The sequence below is a fragment of the Ylistrum balloti genome, unplaced genomic scaffold (genome assembly GCF_031769215.1).
Source record: "Ylistrum balloti isolate Yb309-2 unplaced genomic scaffold, AGI_CSIRO_Ybal_v1 Utg370092, whole genome shotgun sequence".
Lineage (NCBI taxonomy): Eukaryota > Metazoa > Mollusca > Bivalvia > Pectinida > Pectinidae > Ylistrum > Ylistrum balloti.
The window spans coordinates 1,096,998-1,118,592 of record NW_026782123.1 but is presented as its reverse complement, the minus strand read 5'-3'; the positions used below and the strand labels follow the sequence as shown (position 1 = coordinate 1,118,592).

At 35.1% G+C, this 21,595-nt stretch overlaps 1 protein-coding gene across 1 annotated transcript in view; it reads right to left on the bottom strand.

Annotated features, from left to right (window-relative positions):
- LOC132549949 (multiple PDZ domain protein-like) overlaps positions 1–21,595 on the bottom strand; it is a gene marked incomplete at its 3' end in the record, with an annotated part of 154,360 nt that overhangs the window by 31,702 nt on the left and 101,063 nt on the right. The window contains exons 22-26 of the mRNA XM_060213935.1: positions 17,687–17,994; positions 15,238–15,365; positions 12,938–13,048; positions 10,698–10,766; positions 3,255–3,360 (exon numbers count right to left, since the gene is read on the bottom strand). Coding sequence (XP_060069918.1) covers positions 3,255–3,360; positions 10,698–10,766; positions 12,938–13,048; positions 15,238–15,365; positions 17,687–17,994 — 722 coding nt within the window. The remainder of the gene's footprint in view (positions 1–3,254; positions 3,361–10,697; positions 10,767–12,937; positions 13,049–15,237; positions 15,366–17,686; positions 17,995–21,595) is intronic.

Here is a 21,595-nt window from a genome sequence, read left to right as displayed (position 1 = left end):
ACACACAACTACCACATATACACACACACAACTACCACATATACCTACCACATATACCTACCACACACAACTACAACATATATCTACCACACACAACTACCACATATACCTACCACACACAACTACCACATATACCTAACACACACAACTACAACATATACCTACCACACACAACTGCCTCATATACCTACCACATATACCTAATACACACAACTACCACATATACTTACCACATATACCTACCACACACAAATACCACATATACCTACCACACACAACTACCACATATACCTACCACACAACTACCACATATACCTACCACACACAACTACAACATATACTTACAACATATACCTACCACACACAACTACCACATATACCTACCACACACAACTACCACATATACCTACCACACACAACTACCACATATACCTACCACATATACCTACCACACACAACTACCACAAATACCTACCACATATACCTACCACACACAACTACAACATATACCTACCACACACAACTACCACATATACCTACCACACACAACTACCACATATACCTACCACACACAACTACAACATATACCTACCACACACAACTACCACATATACCTAATACACACAACTACCACATATACTTACCACATATACCTACCACACACAACTACAACATATACCTACCACATATACCTACCACACACACCTACCACACACAACTACCACACACAACTACCACATATACCTACCACACACAACTACCACATATACCTACCACATATACCTACCACACACAACTACCACATATACCTACCACACACAACTACCACATATACCTACCACATATACCTAATACACACAACTACCACATATACTTACCACATATACCTACCACACACAACTACAACATATACCTACCACACACACCTACCACACACAACTACCACATATACCTACCACACACAACTACCACATATACCTACCACACACAACTACCACATATACCTACCACATATACCTACCACACACAACTACAACATATATCTACCACACACAACTACCACATATACCTACCACACACAACTACCACATATACCTACCACACACAACTACAACATATACCTACCACACACAACTGCCGCATATACCTACCACATATACCTAATACACACAACTACCACATATACTTACCACATATACCTACCACACACAAATACCACATATACCTACCGCACACAACTACCACATATACCTACCACACAACTACCACATATACCTACCACACACAACTACAACATATACTTACAACATATACCTACCACACACAACTACCACATATACCTACCACACACAACTACCACATATACCTACCACACACAACTACCACATATACCTACCACATATACCTAACACACACAACTACCACACACAACTACCACATATACCTACCACATATACCTAACACACACAACTACCACACACAACTACCACATATACCTACCATATACCTACCACACACAAGACTACAACATATTAATACCACATATATAACTACCACTTGCAAATGCAATATTAAACTTCTACATACACAACTACCACTATATTTATGTGTGTACATAACAGCATGGTGTTACTTATGTGTGTAGACCACCAGGACACATACATAACAGCATGGTGTTACTTATGTGTGTAGACCACCAGGACACATACATAACAGCATGGTGTTACTTATGTGTGTAGACCACCAGGACACATACATAACAGCATTGTGTTACTTATGTGTGTAGACTACCAGGACACACACATAACAGCATTGTGTTACTTATGTGTGTAGACTACCAGGACATAACAGCATTGTGTTACTTATGTGTGTAGACTACCAGGACATAACAGCATTGTGTTACTTATGTGTGTAGACTACCAGGACACATACATAACAGCATTGTGTTACTTATGTGTGTAGACTACCAGGACACACACATAACAGCATTGTGTTACTTATGTGTGTAGACTACCAGGACATAACAGCATTGTGTTACTTATGTGTGTAGACTACCAGGACACACACATAACTGCATTGTGTTACTTATGTGTGTAGACCTCCAGGACACACACATAACAGCATTGTGTTACTTTTGTGTTACTTATGTGTGTAGACTACCAGGACACACACATAACTGCATTGTGTTACTTATGTGTGTAGACCTCCAGGACACACACATAACAGCATTGTGTTACTTATGTGTGTAGACTACCAGGACATAACAGCATTGTGTTACATATGTGTGTAGACTACCAGGACATAACAGCATTGTGTTACTTATGTGTGTAGACTACCAGGACACATACATAACAGCATTGTGTTACTTATGTGTGTAGACTACCAGGACACATACATAATAGCATTGTGTTACTTATGTGTGTAGACTACCAGGACACATACATAACAGAATTATTTTACTTATGTGTGTAGCTGGGAGTCAGTTTGTATGTGCTGCAACTTCAAAATAAGCAGTATGTGTACTCACTAAAATACTGAGAAGTAAAAGATATTGTGACCTTGCAGTATTTCCTACTACGACCAACAGAACATACCATAAGTCAGTAACATTGTATGTTTCTATTACTGTAGTCTGTATATCAGCCTGAATCATACAGTATAATTCCACCAAGACTAATAGATATAAAAGTTGATAAAATACAAGAATTTTATTTTAACTATAGTTATATGTGAATTGCTATTTGTTTCAAATACTTTGAACAACTATAGTTTAAAATTAATTTTGAGGCTACACTATTATGGCTAGTAGATTTTAAATATATTTTAAAGAAACCGATTTTTCCAATTGGGACCAGCTCCTCTGACCCTAAGTTTTAAACAAAATTAGGTCCTCTTCCTCCAAGGATGTTTCAGACCAAATTTGATAAATATCTCCTAAGCACCAGACACTGTAGTATCCCTACAGCTCACTTTGCCTTTGGGCAAGGTGAGCCAAAATTGACTTTGAATTTATTAACTCTTTCTGTAGTCAATTAGTAAATTGGTCCTTTGTTTCTGATGACTTTAAAAAAAGACAACAGAAGAAGGGTTATATCCTCATCCTATACCATAGTTCCTGGAGGACAAGAGAGGAGGGGTTATAATCTCCTCCTATGTCACAGTTCGTGGAGGACAAGAGAGAGGGGTTATAACCTCCTCCTATGTCACAGTTCCTGGAAGACAAAAGAGGAAGGCAGATCATTTTTATGACTTACTCAATGTGTACCCATATTCATCCTCTTCTCCGTTGTCCTCTTCCACAACTTCTACAGCTGGTGGAGTGGTTGACTGTTCATTAACTCTCCCTGCCACATCCAATGTCTGGTAAGATAAAGAAGTTAACAAGGGGTCATATAAATATAACTGTCCCTGCCACATCCAATGTCTGGTAAGATAAAAAAGTTAACAAGGGGTTATATAAATATAACTGTCCCTTCCACATCCAATGTCTGGTAAGATAAAAAAGTTAACAAGGGGTTATATAAATATAACTGTCCCTGCCACATCCAATGTCTGGTAAGATAAAAAAGTTAACAAGGGGTCATATAAATATAAATTGCTCTATCCTTATTTGTTTCTACCATACAGCTGTAGAAGGTTCACAAAAATATACCAGCTTTTTTTTTTATTTCAATATCAACTAAATCATCACATGCTTTTGACTCTACAAGTATGACAATAGAACATTAATATTGACTGCATGAATACCACCAAAATCTACTCAGCTGTAAGAATTGAATGTGCCAAAGAGGGAGTATGGATCAAATCTGATCTGTAAATTTCATGGGGGATTTACAGGTTATTTTCTCATAGGTGTGTATAATACTGTCATTGAAAGTGGGTTAAGGTCATTCATTTGAACAAATTTGGCAGCCCTTGGTGTCCAAAATTGAATACTATAATCCTAGCTTGATTGAAATTGAGTGTTTTAATACATTCTTACATAACTGTAGTATAAAATCTTGAACATATGTGAATTCATGTATACTGGAAAAAGGACAAAAATAAGCAGGGGTGAATATAACCCAGCATACAGTATGCCAAATATCATGATTCTTGACTTTTAGGTATATCTAGAATGTTTGAGCATTTCCACAAATTTGACCTTTGTGACCTTACACATCAGTCAAAGTAATTCCTTTTTCCAAACTTTGTTGTGGTTCATTCTAAAATCCTGTGAGCCAAATATCTGTGTCATTTGCTTATTAAAAGATGTTGTTAAATCTTTCTAAGAAATTTGACTTGTGTAAGCTTGAATATAGGTCAAGGTCATTTATTCTCAAAATCTTCTATGCCTTCATTCTGGGAAGCTGCCTGCTAAACATTGGTAGATACTTGGACTTTTGTTGGAGATGATGGCCTGATTTAGTTAATAGTGTCAGAATTATCTTGTTGTTAAAGAATCTTGAGTATAACTAAGTGTAAGGGAAGATTTTAACCCAATTTTGCATGAGTTATCACCATGAATTTCAATTTCTTTGAGTTCGAAATTGCTGAACCTCCTTGGATTTTCGAGACACCAAAACAAATATTTCAGCTTGTTTCTAGATCTTGGAGAACTGGTTATTTGGGTAAAAATTGCAAAAATTAAAGCATGGAGACCCCCTTTATCAATCATGAAAAGTTTCCTAAAAAATTTCATAACCCAAACATAAAGTCTTAAAAAAGGATTTTGGTCGTTTTGGAATATTTCTTTGTTTTGCTTGCAATGCAATCTAAAGCTTGTTAAATAAAATGAAAACTTCACACTTTCACATCATTTTTCTTAACTAATATCTGAGTATCATACCATTGCTTTGTAATGAAAGATGAAATTTTCTCTTAAAAAAATTGGCCATGACAATAACAGAGAAAAATATCAAAATAATATGCGAAGATGAATTATTTCCTGTTTCACATATTTGGACTCCTATACCAGAGAAAGTGGTTCAGTAACATACTGAAATTTGGCTTTTAATCTACTTTTAAAATCGAACCTTTCCAATAACCTTCATCAGTAGAAAGTTTAACACTGGATTTTTTATTTTCATTTCCTAGAGGAGTACGTTTTACAGGAAAATACCCTGTATTGACACTGGGCAGATGACAAACACCACACCATGACATCAGCTCACCTTGTTCAGGTAACTCTCACAATTCAAAATGACCCCCTGCTGGCTATTTTGTGTTTCTGAATAGACCCAAATAAGACAATGCACAACTGAATGTGAAATTTTGGAATGATCCATTCAGTACTTGTCTTGAAACACCAATAACAAAAATTATTTGTCTGACAACAGGATGGTAAAACTCACAAAATTCAAAAATTGTATTCTCTATTTGGCCTACATAACCTGTGCCTCTGTTCCTAACGTGATCAAACTCAACAATAATACACAACATTGAGTTCCATTTACATGTGAATGCTTCAGACCATATATAGGCAAGATCTGCCTGGTAATTCATGACTAGTAGCAATGTATTGAATTTTCGGACGTATGAGGGATGCTGCACCAGGACATAAGCTCACCAGTATTATGGATCAAGTGAGCTAATAACTAATGGAATCGGTATTTTTACGGTAATTTTTCATTGGATTATCAGAAGCAATCATATATAACCCTAGAAGAACAGGAAGAACAGCTGTATGATGAGTCGCAGCAAAGGTGTCAGTATATAACAATGATCAGTACCATATATGTAAATCTACATAGAAAAGTTTGCACCAAAGAGGAAATGCTGTTACCAGTAACTCAATTCTACAACATATTTATCAATATAATCTCATTACATCTGCTCATTTGTCTACACTCCAGCTCAATCAATTAACTTTCTAGCAGAGACTGGGAATCTACAGAAATCAATGACAGGACTACCAACACAAGGAAATCTGTCAAACATAGAAGAGACAAGACCTCTACCCACCAGGGCTGATAAATAAATATATATAAAGGATGTCTCATGGCTTCCCAATTAAATATCATGTATTTCACTATTTTCACTTAAGTTAAAACATAGATATAATCTGTCGTACGAGTAAAATTATATATATGATATTTAACAGGAAACCATCAAATTTGTTTTCATTTTTTAAGAAATAAACAAATATAAAAACAATAGGGTCTATATCACTCCTCTGGTTTAGTTTGATGAAATTACTTTATTTTAATGAAATGAAAATGCTTTATAAGAATTTTAAAGATACTCCTCTATTTCCCCTACTTGGGGTCACCCTTAAGACCCTAAGGTGCAGAGATCTTATTTGGTTCACCTATTAATTACTTATAGTTATTAGATATTAGAACAAGTGGCCCCTTGGCCTTAACTTTTTATCTATGTAGATATATATGACAGAGGCTCAATGCCCCTGAATTGCTCACCTGTTCTACAGTTTACACAGAAGACCTTGTCAGTTCATGGTGTCAATATATGCAAACATGAAATTCTATTCCTCATACACACTGGTACACAAATACCATAACCGATTGCTTGTTGAAAGAACAAATCTTAAGTTTTCATTACATCTGACCACAGTGAAATTGCATACTAGACCTTTAAGTCATTGAGAAGATGTTGGAAAATTTTTAAAAATTTGACCCCTGTGACTTTGAAAGAAGGTCAAGGTAATTCTTTTGAACAAATTCTGAAGCCGTTTATCCTGTATGCTTCCTGCCTAATATCAGTACATTTGGCCTTTTATATGCAACATGCTTCAAACCAAATTTGAACAAAAATCAACCATTCCTTGGAAGATGGAATTTAAATAATTTGTTCTATTTCCCCTCTTGAGCTACTCCTTCTGCCCTTGGGGACCAAGACCAATCATTTATAGAAAACTGATTCCCCTACACCATAGATGCTTCAGATGAAATTGGAACAGAATCGATGTATTCGAAAAGAAGGAGGAAAACCTTAAAGAAATTTGCTCTATTTCCCCTATTGCGCCATTTTCTTTCCACTCCAGAGATCAGAGATTTAACGCATATACAAAGTTCACTTCCTATCACCAAAGGATGCTTCAGACTAAAATGTGACAGAATCTTACAGAGAAGAATGATTTTAAAGTGATTTTTTCCCCCCCACCATTTATGGCCATCCTCTCCCATCCAAAGGCAAGAGACCCAATGTTTAAACAAATCTGACTTCTTTTCACTAAAGATGCTTCAAACCAAAATGTGACAGAATCCATGTATTTCTGAAGAAGAAGGATTTTTAAGAATTTGCTCTGTTTCCCCTTATTGAGCCCTGTCCCTTCTGACCTTGAGGGCAAAGTCCTATTATTTATACAAAACTGATTCTCCTCAATCCAAGGATTTCTCAAACAAAGTTGGGATAGAATCCAGGTATTTCTTCAGAAGTATGATGATTTTGAAATTCATACAAATTCACAAAATTGACTCCCTCTTTTTCCAAGGATGCTTTTGATCATATTGATCAAAGATCAAAATCTGTTCAGTTGTTCATGACTTGTAGGGTTTAAAGAAAAAGTTGATAGACAGACACTGTCGAAGCATAAGGTCACTGGTCCTTTGGACCAAGCAAGTTACAACATAAACAACAAGTGTTCCACAAGCATTACAAAATATGCCCGTCCTAAGTTGAGCAACCATAACTGGATGAATTTCAGGCGAATAATTTTGGTTGTAGATTGTCAGATTGATTTCCAAAATTATCAACTGAATTTCCAAAAAGTTAACAGTACTTGTGCAAAAACGGCTAAGACGATTTATATGAAAGTTCAAATTAATAAATGAAAAATTCCTCAAGTTATTGAGGGGAAACCTATTTTGCAAATGTACCAAGGGCCATAACTCTGTAAGTAATGGGCGAAAAATTTGGTTATCGAACTTGACCTGGCTTTTATGGTCATAAAGCTTCATGTGAAGTTTCAAATTAATCTTTAAAAAATTCATGAGTTATCGATCGGAAACCTATTTTGCAAATGTACCAAGGACCATAACTCTGTAATTAATGGGAGAAAAATTTTGGTCGTCGAACTTGACCTGGCTTTTATAGTCATAAAGCTTCATGTGAAGTTTCAAATTAATCTGTAAAAAATAATTCAAGTTATCGAACGGAAACCTATGTGCGGCCGCCCACCCGCATGAGAACATAATAGGTCCCGTCTTTCGATGGGCTTATAAAAAGTAATGTTCATCAAAGTTTGGAAAATATTAGGTGGTTCTTTGACATCAGTTTGAAGTTAAGCTTGACAACAAGGAAAAGGCTTGTTTTATGTGGTAGTCTACCGTAACTCTTTTCATATACTAAATTAAAGACAACTAGAAATGTTAACCGGAATTGCTCCACTGAATATCACCTTATTCAAACTTGCATCAGACATCAACACTGGATTTTTTTGACATCAGATATTGACACAAAATTAATAAAAACATTGAACATTGACACAGAATCTCAAGTTAAATCAGTTTCCTGAAGTGGATCTTTAATGACATCAAATATTGACAGAATATCTCGATATCAGACCTAGTACATGCTAATGACTTAGGATACTGTCACAAATTTCCAGTGATATTAGATATCAACACATGATCTCAAGTGGCATCAGACATCAACACAGGATCTCTAGTGACATCAGACATCAACAGATGATCTCTAGTGACATCAGACATCAACAAATGATCTCTAGTGACACCAGACATCAACACAGAATCTCTTGTGACATATGAAATCAACACAGATTCTCTAGTGACATCAGACATCAACACAGAATCTCTAGTGACATCAGACATCAACACAGGATCCGTAGTGACATCAGATATCAAAACAGGATCTCTAGTGACATCAGACAACAACAGAAGATCTCTAGTGACATCAGACATCAACAAATGATCTCTAGTGACATCAGACATCAACACAGAATCTGTAGTGACATATGACATCGATACAGAATCTCTTGTGACATCAGACATCAACATAACATCTCAAGTGACACCAGACATCAACACAGAATCTCTAGTGACATCAGACATCAACAGAAGATCTGTAGTGACATCAGACATCAACACAGGATCTCTAGTGACATCAGATATCAACAGAAGATCTGTAGTGACATCAGACATCAACAAAGGATATCTAGTGACATCAGACACCATCACACGATCTCTAGTGACATCAAACATCAACACAGTATTCTGGTGACACCAGACATCAACAGAGAATCTCTAGTGACATCAGACAACAACACAGCATCTCTAGTGACATCAGACATCAACACAGAATCTCTTGTGACATCAGACATCAACACAGGATCTCTAGTGACACCAGACATCAACACAGGATCTCTAGTGACACCAGACATCAACACAGGATCTCTAGTGACATCAGACATCAACACTGAATCTCTAGTGACATCAGTAATCAACACAGAATCGCTAGTGACACCAGACATCACTACAGAATCTCTAGTGACATCAGACATCATCACAGAATCTATTGTGACATATGAAATCAACACAGAATCTCTAGTGACATTTGACATCAACACATGATCTCTAGTGACATCAGGCATCAACACTGAATCTCTAGTGACATCACACATCACCACAGGATCTCTAGTGACATCAGGCATCAACACTGAATCTCTAGTGACATCACACATCACCACAGGATCTCTAGTGACATCAGGCATCAACACAGGATCTCTAGTGACATCAGACATCAACTCAGGATGACTAGTGACATCAGACATCAACACAGAATCTCTAGTGACATCAGACATCAACAAAGAATATCTAGTGAAATCAGACATCAACACAGATTCTCTAGTGACATCAGACATCAACACATGATCTTTAGTCACATAAGATATCAACACAGAATCTCTAGTGACATTTGACATCAACACATGATCTCTAGTGACATCAGACATCAACACTGAATCTCTAGTGACATCACACATCACCACAGGATCTCTAGTGACATCAGGCATCAACACTGAATCTCTAGTGACATCACACATCACCACAGGATCTCTACACATCACCACAGTGACATCAGGCATCAACACAGGATCTCTAGTGACATCAGACATCAACTCAGGATGACTAGTGACATCAGACATCAACACAGAATCTCTAGTGACATCAGACATCAACAAAGAATATCTAGTGAAATCAGACATCAACACAGATTCTCTAGTGACATCAGACATCAACACATGATCTTTAGTCACATAAGATATCAACACAGGATCTCTAGTGACATCAGACATCAACACAGGATGACTAGTGACATCAGACATCAACACAGAATCTCTTGTGACATATGAAATCAACACAAAATCTCTAGTGACATTTGATATCAATTGAAGATCTCTAGTGACATCACACATCAACACAGAATCTCTAGTGACACCAGGCATCAACACAGGATCTTTACTGACATAGGACATCAACACAGGATCTCTAGTGACATCAGAAATCAACACAGAATCTCTAATGACATCAGACATCAACACAGAGTCTCTAGTGACATCAGACATCAACGCAGAATCTCTAGTGATATCAGTCATTAACACAGGATCTCTAGTGACATCAGATATCAACACAGAATCTCTAGTGACATCAGTAATCAACACAGATTTAACTGTACCAGCACATGGTTTTAAATGACAGACATTTAGTATTATGTTTGTAATTTATTATGATGTACAATACCTGCTGCGGTAAGCAGAAAGCCTCTTCGTATGACTGCACTGACTTCGTGTCGATTTCCAGATCTGTTGGCTGCAAAAGTAAGGACACTTTTCAGAACTGAAATACTGTACATACATAAACTAGATCTATACAGACAAATGTTTAGCATCATTGACCCATTTGACTCCATCACCTTGAAAACTGGTAAACAAAATTAAAGGAATTAACTCTAAAACCATTTACCTTAACATGATATACTCCAGGGATAAATAAAAGCAGGGTGACATTATTTGCAATATCTTGCGAACGCATTGTTCAAAAGCAATAAAAAAAAATAGGTCAAGAAACTCTCTAGGTTACTGTGCACATGGTGAAAGCAACACAGGATTGCTAGTGACATCAAACAAGAATACTAAATCTAGAGTGACATCAGACATCATCATCCCTTTTCTAGTGAATCGGCTGTTAACACTGGATTCCAGGCTGAAACACAGGATATCTTGTGACATCTGACATCAGCTTTCTAGCAACATCAGATATTAACATAAGAACTCTAATGATATCAGACATTAACTCAACAGCATCTCTTTTGACATCAGAAAGTGACCAAATCAGACATCAACATGTGCTCTCAAGTTACATCACACAATGTCACAGGATTCCTTGTTACATCAGATATCAGTACAGTTTTTCATGTGACATCTGATATCAATGAAGAATCTCAATGATATTGGACATCAACACTCTATCTCTAGTGTCATAATATGTCAACATAAAAATCTTTAGTGACATCAAACATCAATACAGATTGATCATATGTTAAATTATTATATTGGTGTCTCAGCATATCCCTGTAGTCTAGAGACTGGTGTCTCAGCATATCCCTGTAGTCTAGAGACTGGTGTCTCACCATATCCCTGTAGTCTAGAGACTGATCATATGTTAAATAGCTGTACTGGTGTCTCACCATATCCCTGTAGTCTAGAGACTCGTGTCTCACCATATCCCTGTAGACTAGAGACTGATCATATGTTAGATGGTTGTACAAAGATCCATAACTCTATATGTTTCATCAAATCAGTACAATTGTTGAACTCATTTGAGATCTTGATGATACAAGAGTCCTAGTGCCCTAATCACCTGAGGTAAGTAATACTTATCATTAAGGCTATAGGATAATTAGTTTTCAAGTGTTTCGAAAAATATGGTGGGAAGACTTAGGTAATATGTTTTATAGCCCTTGGATGCCAGTCAATATATGAATACCATCAAATCTATAATCCCATATTAATAATTTCATTGGAAATTAAACAAATTAAGTTCAAAATTATACTCTTCCTATATAAAGTTTAGGAAACTATACTGGGGCAATGGAATGCACAACTTTTGTAAAGCACCTAGGACACTTCCATCCATGAAAAGCACTTGATTCCACCAATACTTTCAGATTCAGATTCCTTAGGTTGGATTTAGACAAAGTCATACCAATGTGTAACAGACAGGCACACCTTGTGGTCTATTTCCAATATCAATAGTACACAAATATTTATCAGAGATGTCTAAGGGATACAACACCTTGGTTTAGTTAATTCCTCAGATATGTTTTTTTTGTGTATGTGCTTGAAAAAGGAACCCGACACTCACAGTTCTAAGATGTCAAAAGATGTCTCCTAGGATTAGCCAATTAAGGAAATCCTCAAAAATGTCTGAAAAAGATTGGCAGACTGTCAGCCATTTTGATTTTCTGATCAGTCCCAAAAACAAAAGGACAAAACAAGGGTCGAGGGGAAGTAACATGTGAAATTTGACAAAGAGTCACTCTGTCCTCAAGAAATAGCCATAACAAGAATAGTTTAAACCAACAGATGGCAGACAAATAGACAATAGACCATGGGAGCAGGAATGGTTAGCCTACAATGTATATATATCACATATGAACCTTAATCATTATTCATAAGAAATGGTTTGATAATTTTCACATAATCAACTCTTATGACGTTGAAATTTCATTTAATTAATTAAACTTGACAGAATTTTATGCCGAAATATTATTGGCCTAATGTCTCAAGAAAAAGTAACCGAAAGGAAAATGTTGATGCCACACCAGTGATAGATGCCGCACAAATGATCATACCACACAGATGATGATGCCACACAACTGATGATGCCATACAGGTGATGTCACATAGATGATGATGCCAAACCATGGCTTAATCTCACAAGCACCTGGGTGATCTAACATTTAAAAAGTTTCCACTTACACATGCTTGGTCAGTGAGGCTCTGGACCAGAAACTTGACTGGTGTTGATGCATTCCGGATTATTTCAACAGCCTGGTCATGTGATGCATTTCTCAGATCTTTCCCATCCACCTGAGGAAAAATCAACAATTTAATGGATGTTTCATAAGCCCTTAACATTCCTTTAGAATTTTACACAAGAGCCAAAAGGCACCAGAATCACTCACCACCTCCCTATCAAACAAATCTTTGTCTTTTCATTTAATTTCTGCAAAACAAAAAGCTCATTTCCCAAGCAGACACCACACATAAACCCTAACCTAGGCTAGACAGGTTACTGAAAGAACAAGAGTATCATTGAAACTGAGGAAAGCTCCCCCAAAAATGACTTATTGGACACAAAATTGAACAAAGGGTAATAACTCTGTAATAATAAGGATTGCAGGAACTAACTTTGGCTCACTGTACATTATCTTAGTATGATTAATATATACAACAAGTTTCATTATCTTACCTTAAATGCAAACAAAGTTATGCTCTGGACAAGATTTTTTAAACAAAGGGCAATAACTCTGTAATTGAGGGGTCAAGTGCCCTGAATTTGGTAGAGCATATTGTCTTAGTATGATCAATACATATATTAAGTATCAAGTATCATGATCCTTGCTTTACTGTGGACAAAGTTATGCTCTGGACAACAAAGGACAGATTTAAGACGAACGGACAAGGCAGTAACAATATGCCTAGATACATTTTGAATAAATTTGAACAGCTTTATCCCAGCATGCAACAAACCAAATATCATGGCCCTGGGCCCATGGGTTATTGAGAAAAAGTAGTATAAAGATTTTAAGAAGACTTTAAAATATATGACCTCTGTAGCCTTGAAAGTGTATCAAGGTCATTAATATGAGTAAACATGGTAGTCCTCCACTCCTTCACCCTTACTGGTATTTAACTGTAATCTGGGCAAGTTGATCTTTGAGAAGAAGTTGTTTGAAGATTTTACCAACCTGAGCTTCATTGTGCTCAAGCTAATGTGAACCAACAAGGTAGCCATGTATTTTTTCATTCCAAGGCCAAATATCAGTATTCTGGGCCTACTGGTTTTTGAAAAGAAGTTGTTTGAAGATTTTACCATCTGACCTTCATTGTGCTCAAGCTAATGTGAACCAACAAGGTAGCCATGTATTCTTTCATTCCAAGGCCAAATATCAGTATTCTGGGCCTACTGGTTTTTGAGAAGAAGTTGTTTGAAGAATAGCTATAAACTTTTATTCTTAAAATCCCAAATGGTTGCCTGTCAGCCAATTTTGTTTCACTGATTAGTCTCAAAAGCGCACAAGGACCCAAGGAAACTTATAAAAGAAATCTGAGAAAGACCCATTCTGTACCTGTTTTGAAATGCTATAACAAACTCCACCATTTTAATCTTAATCAGTTTTGGAAATCAAAATGGAACATGTACCAGTGGGAAACTACTGATGAATTTTGAGAAATATCTGTCCTGTAGTTCTCAAGAAATAGCGATAAATTAATTGTCAATGGCCAAAATTGCTGCCTGCACCCCTTTTTCGCTTTTCAGATCAGTCCTGAAATCGAAAGAATGGTCTAAAGATTGACAGATGAAGGGCCATCTGATGAGAATGGGGTCGAAATTCAACAATGCTTCTGACCAGTTTGTTGATAGATTACAGAATGACGACAGACAAAGGAGTATAAGGTCATTGGTCAATCGTAGTCATGAATAGGACAGAAGTATCCCACATGTATCTCTTGTCATTTCAAAGTTTTGAAACCTGAGTTTGATCATCTGTAAGGGCTTTGTATTATGTATTTTTGAAAGTATCTTTTGAGTAACAAGGACCTTGACTTAGAATGTAGACATCATCATGAGAAATTTCTCAGTTGGCCTTTTTAAAGGAATTATATATGTATTAAGGAATTATACATGTATTTAGGAATTATATATGTATCAAGGAAATATATTTGTATTAAGAAATTATATTTGTATAAAGGAATTATACATGTGTAAAGAAATTATATTTGTATTCAGGAATTATATATGTATTTTGACAGTTAACATTGCCATTTCTATTTTTAGTACCAGAAACCTTGACCTTAGAAACATTTAAACACCATTGTGATCGTGAAATGACATATCTAGTGTATAAGTAAGATAGGTCATAGTACCACAGCAGTGTATTCTAAAGCCTACATCAATAAATGCTTAAATCAATATGCTTATGAATGCAAACTACAAACAGTTAGTACTTAAATACATAGACACAATTGTCTGTCTATGGTGTAGTAATGTATACCTCCAGAATGCGGTCTCCAGTTTTCAAGGTGCCATTTTTTCCAGCAGGGCTGTCATCTAATACATGTTTGATAAAAATTCCTGAGATTGTGTTTTCTTGCTGGACATGAAACAAATCAACCCTTCCTCCTGTAAAGGAAAGATAAAAAAATAGAAAAAAAATACATTCTACATCACATGAATTTTTCATACAAAACTCAATATGCACATATACCCCCATACTAAACTTTAGATATGTATATCCCCTTCATAAAAAATTCTGAACATATATATAAATATATATATATACTCCGTATATAATTCTGTTTATAGGTAACTCATACAAATTCTGTATATATGTTTATGCTCCTTCATACAAAATTCTGTTTGTATGTTTATGCACCTTCATACAAAACTCTGTGCTTATGTAATCCTTCCATACAAAATTCTGTGCTTATGTAATCCTTCCACCCAAAGTTTCCAATCCATGAGATCAAATGAAAAATGTTTAAACTGATTAACAAGGAGAAGAAAAACAACAAAAAGTCTATCAGAACAGGGAATGTATTCATGTCCTACCCTTTTCCTGTCCTGAACAAAAGGCAGGAAATATCAACAAAATTTTGAATGTGCTACAACACACATTAAATACACTTTAAATTATATCACAGAACATCACTTTTAGGATAGCCCATCATGTACTCATGATTCTATTTATTCTCCCTTCACCACAGAACAGTAGTTCTGTTAGAGGAGATATATAAAACTGATTTTTCTACTTTTTAGTAAGTGACCTTGACCTTTGACCTTCAAAACTGTAAAGCAATCTAAGCAAACACTTTCAGTAATGAAGTATTGTATGAAGTTTGGGTAAGATTGGCCAAAGCAAACTCTAGTTTTCACACAGAAACTGGTTTTCTATTTATAGTAACAGTAACCTTTATCTTTGACCTTTGAAGATGAAAAGCAATCCCCATGAAAGCACTTTCAATAAGGAAGCCCTGTATGAAGTTTGAGCTAGATTCGCCCAAGGCAACTCAAGCTATTGCACGGAAACCAAAGTATATGGCCCTTACAAGTTCTACCACCTCTGTGAAATAATTGTTGGTCCTTTATACTGCTCAAAATTAAGGAAATAGCAGAGAAATTTTGAGGTCATAATGAACTACAAAGGCACTATCAACTCTCTGTGTACTCATGATATCTTCAGATGTCACAGACAAGAGACCTATGGGGCCTGTACCACTTTCAAGGATAGATCAGGTTTCATTGAAAATATTCATATTCATAATTACTTGTTACATTTTCCCCAAAAATATGGGGAATTTTATAGCTTCAAACTACAATTTTACAAAATACTAACATCCATGCCCCCTCCCCCCACTGCCCCCCCCCCCCAAAAAAAAAAAAAATTTAAACTTTTACCTATATTTCCTGCCCCTTTTCAGATCCTTGATTTATATGAAATTGAATCCACTTTCACTCAAGGACATTTGAAGTAAAATTTGGTCAAATGAATGCTTTATCACAACATAAAAAGATGGATTACAAAGATCACATCTATCTACCAACTTTGAAAGTGATTTCCCCCTTTGCACTCAATTCAAACGAAATTTGGTCATTTCAACAAAAGAATGACTTCAAACAATTTTTAAAAGATTCTGCAGCAATATTTTTGTGTCCCCTAATGGGCCCCATCTCTCAAGCCCAAGGGGAATAGATCAACCTTTCATACAAAATTGATTCTCCATTCACCCAATGATATTTCAGCCCAAATTGGGGCAGAACTAGGCATTCCTACAGAAGAAGGCTTTAACAAATTTGGTATATTTCCCCTTATGGGCTTTAAGGGGTGGAGATTCACTGTTTACACAAAATTTAGGCAAAGTCCAAAAGTTTTTACAGAAGAAGGAATATGAAATACTTGCTAAATTCCACCTTTTGCACCCCGCGCCACAGGCCCTTGGAGGCCGAGAACCAATATTTATACAGACTTGGTTCCCCTTCCCAAAGGATGCCTCTGACCAAATTTGATTGAATTCGGTCCCATTGTTCATGACAAGAAGCAATTCTTGATAAAATTTGCTGCAGAGATGATGCGCCAGACATAAAATCACAGGTCCTTCAGACCAGGTGTGCTAATGAAATAAGAATATGTAAAACTTGCAGACATAACAAAAACCAGGATTAGAAATGTGATAATTACACATGAGTGACATGGTAAGCAGGTCAAAACTTACATTATTCATTATTCTATTGTACAATTTTGTAATATTACCAGGTAGATGTAATCGTTAACATAATCGTAAATCATCCTTTCACCTAAGACGACAACATGTACCTGCAATGTGCTTGGAAAAAACATTGTGCAAAAGGCTTACCTTGTTGCTGCTTCCAGTAATGATGGTGAACTTTGAACCGAGTACAGAAAGAATGAGTTTGCCATTACAGGTTTGAAGGTGTTTACTTACCCACTATGCTAATACCTAGTCCCCTATTAGGTTCGCGTGATAACTCCACCATGCGCTGCGGCCCCCACGTCTGGTTACCAGTGGCTGGGGACCCATCAGCAGCCAGAGATTTCTGTCGGGGAGACACTGGTGCAGGCTCCAGTGATGTATTGGTGGTGCTCTGTGTGGTGGCCTCAACTGTGACGGCCTCAACTGTGACGGCAGCATCACTTAATGTGTTGATGGCAGTTGTGGCAGTCTCAGTGGTGACTGCAGTGGAACTTGTTGAGTCCACTACAGACTTACCAGCAAGTGGTGACAGATTCGCTCTGAAAACATAATTTATATCACTGCACAGAATACCAAACAAAGACAATCATGACCTTTCTTAAATGTAACTTATTTTCCAGGGTGAATACATCTAAATCTATCCTCATAAAACATCACATTTTCAAGTGTCCTATTTTGCAAAGATATCTGCAAATTTGTTTTATTTCTAAACAAATAATTTTGATACTAAAAGTATATATATTACATCAAAACTGATGGAAAGTAAGGTTTTGTATAATAGATATTAGTAACAGATAAAATTTGTGTGACGGAACTGATATTAGTAACAGTGAAATTTGTTTGATAGAATTGGTATTAGTAACAGATAAAATTAGTTTGATGGAATAGATATTAGTAACAGATAAAATTAGTTTGATGGAATAGATATTAGTAACAGATAAAAATAGTTTGATGGAACTGATATTAGTAACAGATAAAATTAGTTTGATAGAACTGATATTAGTAACAGATAAAATTAGTTTGATGATATAAGAATTGATATTTTGAGTAACAGATAAAATTAGTTTGATGATATTATAGATAAAATTAGTTTGATGGAATAGATATTAACAGATAAAATTAGTTTGATGGAATAGATATTAGTAACAGATAAAATTAGTTTGAACAGATAAAATTAGTTTGATGGAATAGATATTAGTAACAGATAAAATTAGTTTGATGGAATAGATATGAGTAACAGATAAAAATAGTTTGATGGAACTGATATTAGTAACAGATAAAATTAGTTTGATAGAACTGATATTAGTAACAGATAAAATTAGTTTGATGGAATAGATATTAGTAACAGATAAAATTAGTTTGAAATTGATATTTAACAGATGTTTGATGGACTGATATTAGTAACAGATAAAATTTGTTTGATGGAATAGATATAAGTAACAGATAAAATTAGTTTGAACAGATAAAATTAGTTTGATGGAATAAAATTAGTTTGATATAGATATTAGTAACAGATAAAATTAGTTTGATGGAATAGATATTAGTAACAGATAAAATTAGTTTGATGGAATTGATATTAGTAACAGATAAAATTAGTTTGATGGATGGATATTATTAGTAACAGATAAAATTAGTTTGATGGAATAGATATTAGTAGATAAAATTTAGTTTGACAGAAAAAATATATAAGTAACAGATAAAATTAGTTTGATGGAACTGATATTAGTAACAGATAAAATTTGTTTGACGGAACTGATATTAGTAACAGATAAAATTAGTTTGATGGAATAGATATTAGTAACAGATAAAATTTGTTTGATGGAATAGATATTAGTAACAGATAAAATTAGTTTGAACAGATAAAATTAGGAACTGATATTAGTAACAGATAAAATATAGTAACAGATGGAAATTAGTTTGATGGAACTGATATTAGTAACAGATAAAATTAGTTTGATATTAGTAACAGATAAAATTAGTTTGATTTGATATGGATAAAATTAGTTTGATATTATTAGTAACAGATAAAATTAGTTTGATGGAATAGATATTAGTAACAGATAAAATTAGTTTGATGTTTGATGGAATAGATATTAGTAACAGATAAAATTAGTTTGAATAGATATTAGTAACAGATAAAATTAGTTTGACAGGATAAAACTAGTTTGATGGAACTGATATTAGTAACAGATAAAATTTGTCTGAGATAAAATTATGGAATAACAGATAAAATTAGTTTGATGGAATAGATATTAGTAACAGATAAAATTAGTTTGATGGAATAGATATTAGTAACAGATAAAATTAGTTTGATGGATGGAATAGATATTAGTAACAGATAAAATTAATTTGATGGAATAGATATTAGTAACAGATAAAATTAGTTTGATGGAATAGATATTAGTAACAGATAAAATTAGTTTGATGGAATAGATATTAGTAACAGATAAAATTAGTTTGATGGAATTGATATTAGTAACAGATAAAATTAGTTTCATGGAACTGATATTAGTAACAGATAAAATTAGTTTTATTGAATTAATTATTCATTGTTTATAGAATCCATTGAGTAATTTAATGGACAGTAGGATCCAGGAACTGACAAATAGAAAAGAAATGAAAGCTTTTAACATGAAGTAAGTAGGGTGGAGAGTATGGAGGAAGGGGGTAGACTAAATCACCAGTGGGATAAAGTTATTTTAATGTATTATTATACAGGTTATACTGTCATGAAAAGAAGTTCATGGGCTTTAATGGTCATATGTACTTAAAGTCCTATTTATGATATAACAACAGAAATAGTAGTTAGTACAATTTTTTAAGGATTCAAAGAATTAAAAGATTGACAGTAATAGTAACAACAAGCGATCCCAGAAGGATCTAGCCCACCATTGTTTGATCTTTATATGCTGTATGAAAGTCAGATCTTTTCACTTCTTTTCTCTTCTCTTCTCTGTTTTCGTTCTTAATGATAAGCCATTTGAACATTCCTTTGTAGAAATAGTGATAATGATCTTTACCTCCCAAATCCAAACTGACCACCTAGACCAACTAGAAGCCATTTTGTGTCTTCTGATCAGTCCCCAAATCACACAAACACAAGGAGATACCAAAAGAAACATATGTATGAAATTTGAGAGATATCCATTAAGCACTTCTTAAGAAAAAGCAATAACAATCTTTACTTAGCAAAATCCAAGATGGCTCCTTGTTGGCCATTTTGCATTTCTGATCAGACCAAAAATCAGACTGGCACAACAAGGGACCTAAAAGAACCTATACAAGAAATTTGGGAAAGATCTACAGAGTAACAAACTTTTGATGCCAGAATCCAAGATGGCCACTTGCAGACCATTTTGTTTTTCCTAATCAGTACTAAAATCAAACAGGCACAACTAGGAATCATTGAAAGCATACACATGAAATTTGAGAAAGATCTGTGCTAGAGTTCTCAAGAAATAGTGATAATGAACTTTCAAAGTCAAATTCTAAGACGTTCGTCTGTTCTCCATTTTGTTTCTCTGGTCAGTCCCAAAATTACATGGGCACAACTAGAGACCATGAGGAATGTACATATGCAATTTGAAAAAAATCCATCCACTGCTTCTCAAGAAATAGCGATAGCAAAAATTTTTTAAAGACGAATGGACGGACGGCCAACGGACCACGGAGACATAGCAATTTGAATAGCCCACCATCTGGCTGACAAAACAAAAACACTTTCTTCACTTTCTCAACATTTCTTTCAAACTTAAGCTGTATGACACCATGTAGAAAAGAATAAATCAAAATTGTATCTCTATAGATAATGTCCACATTAGACTTTAGACCAATCTGAAAAATAGTAACACCTGGTTATGACTGTTTTGGGATCATCTCAGGTATGGCTGAGCTAAATCTAATGGGTTGGACATGAGAAGTTTAAAATAGGCATTGTTTAAGAAAGCCATGACTGTTAAACAATGATACAAAGTGGCTGCCATAGCTGGCATTTTAAAGTTTTGCCAAAACCCCAAAATAAGAACATGTTTTTGGCTTCATTTCCTTAGCATCCTCATCAATTTTCACGATCCAATAGCACTTGTGGAACTTGAAAAGAGGTTTGAAATACAGTTTTAAAGATGGCAGCCATGGCAGTCA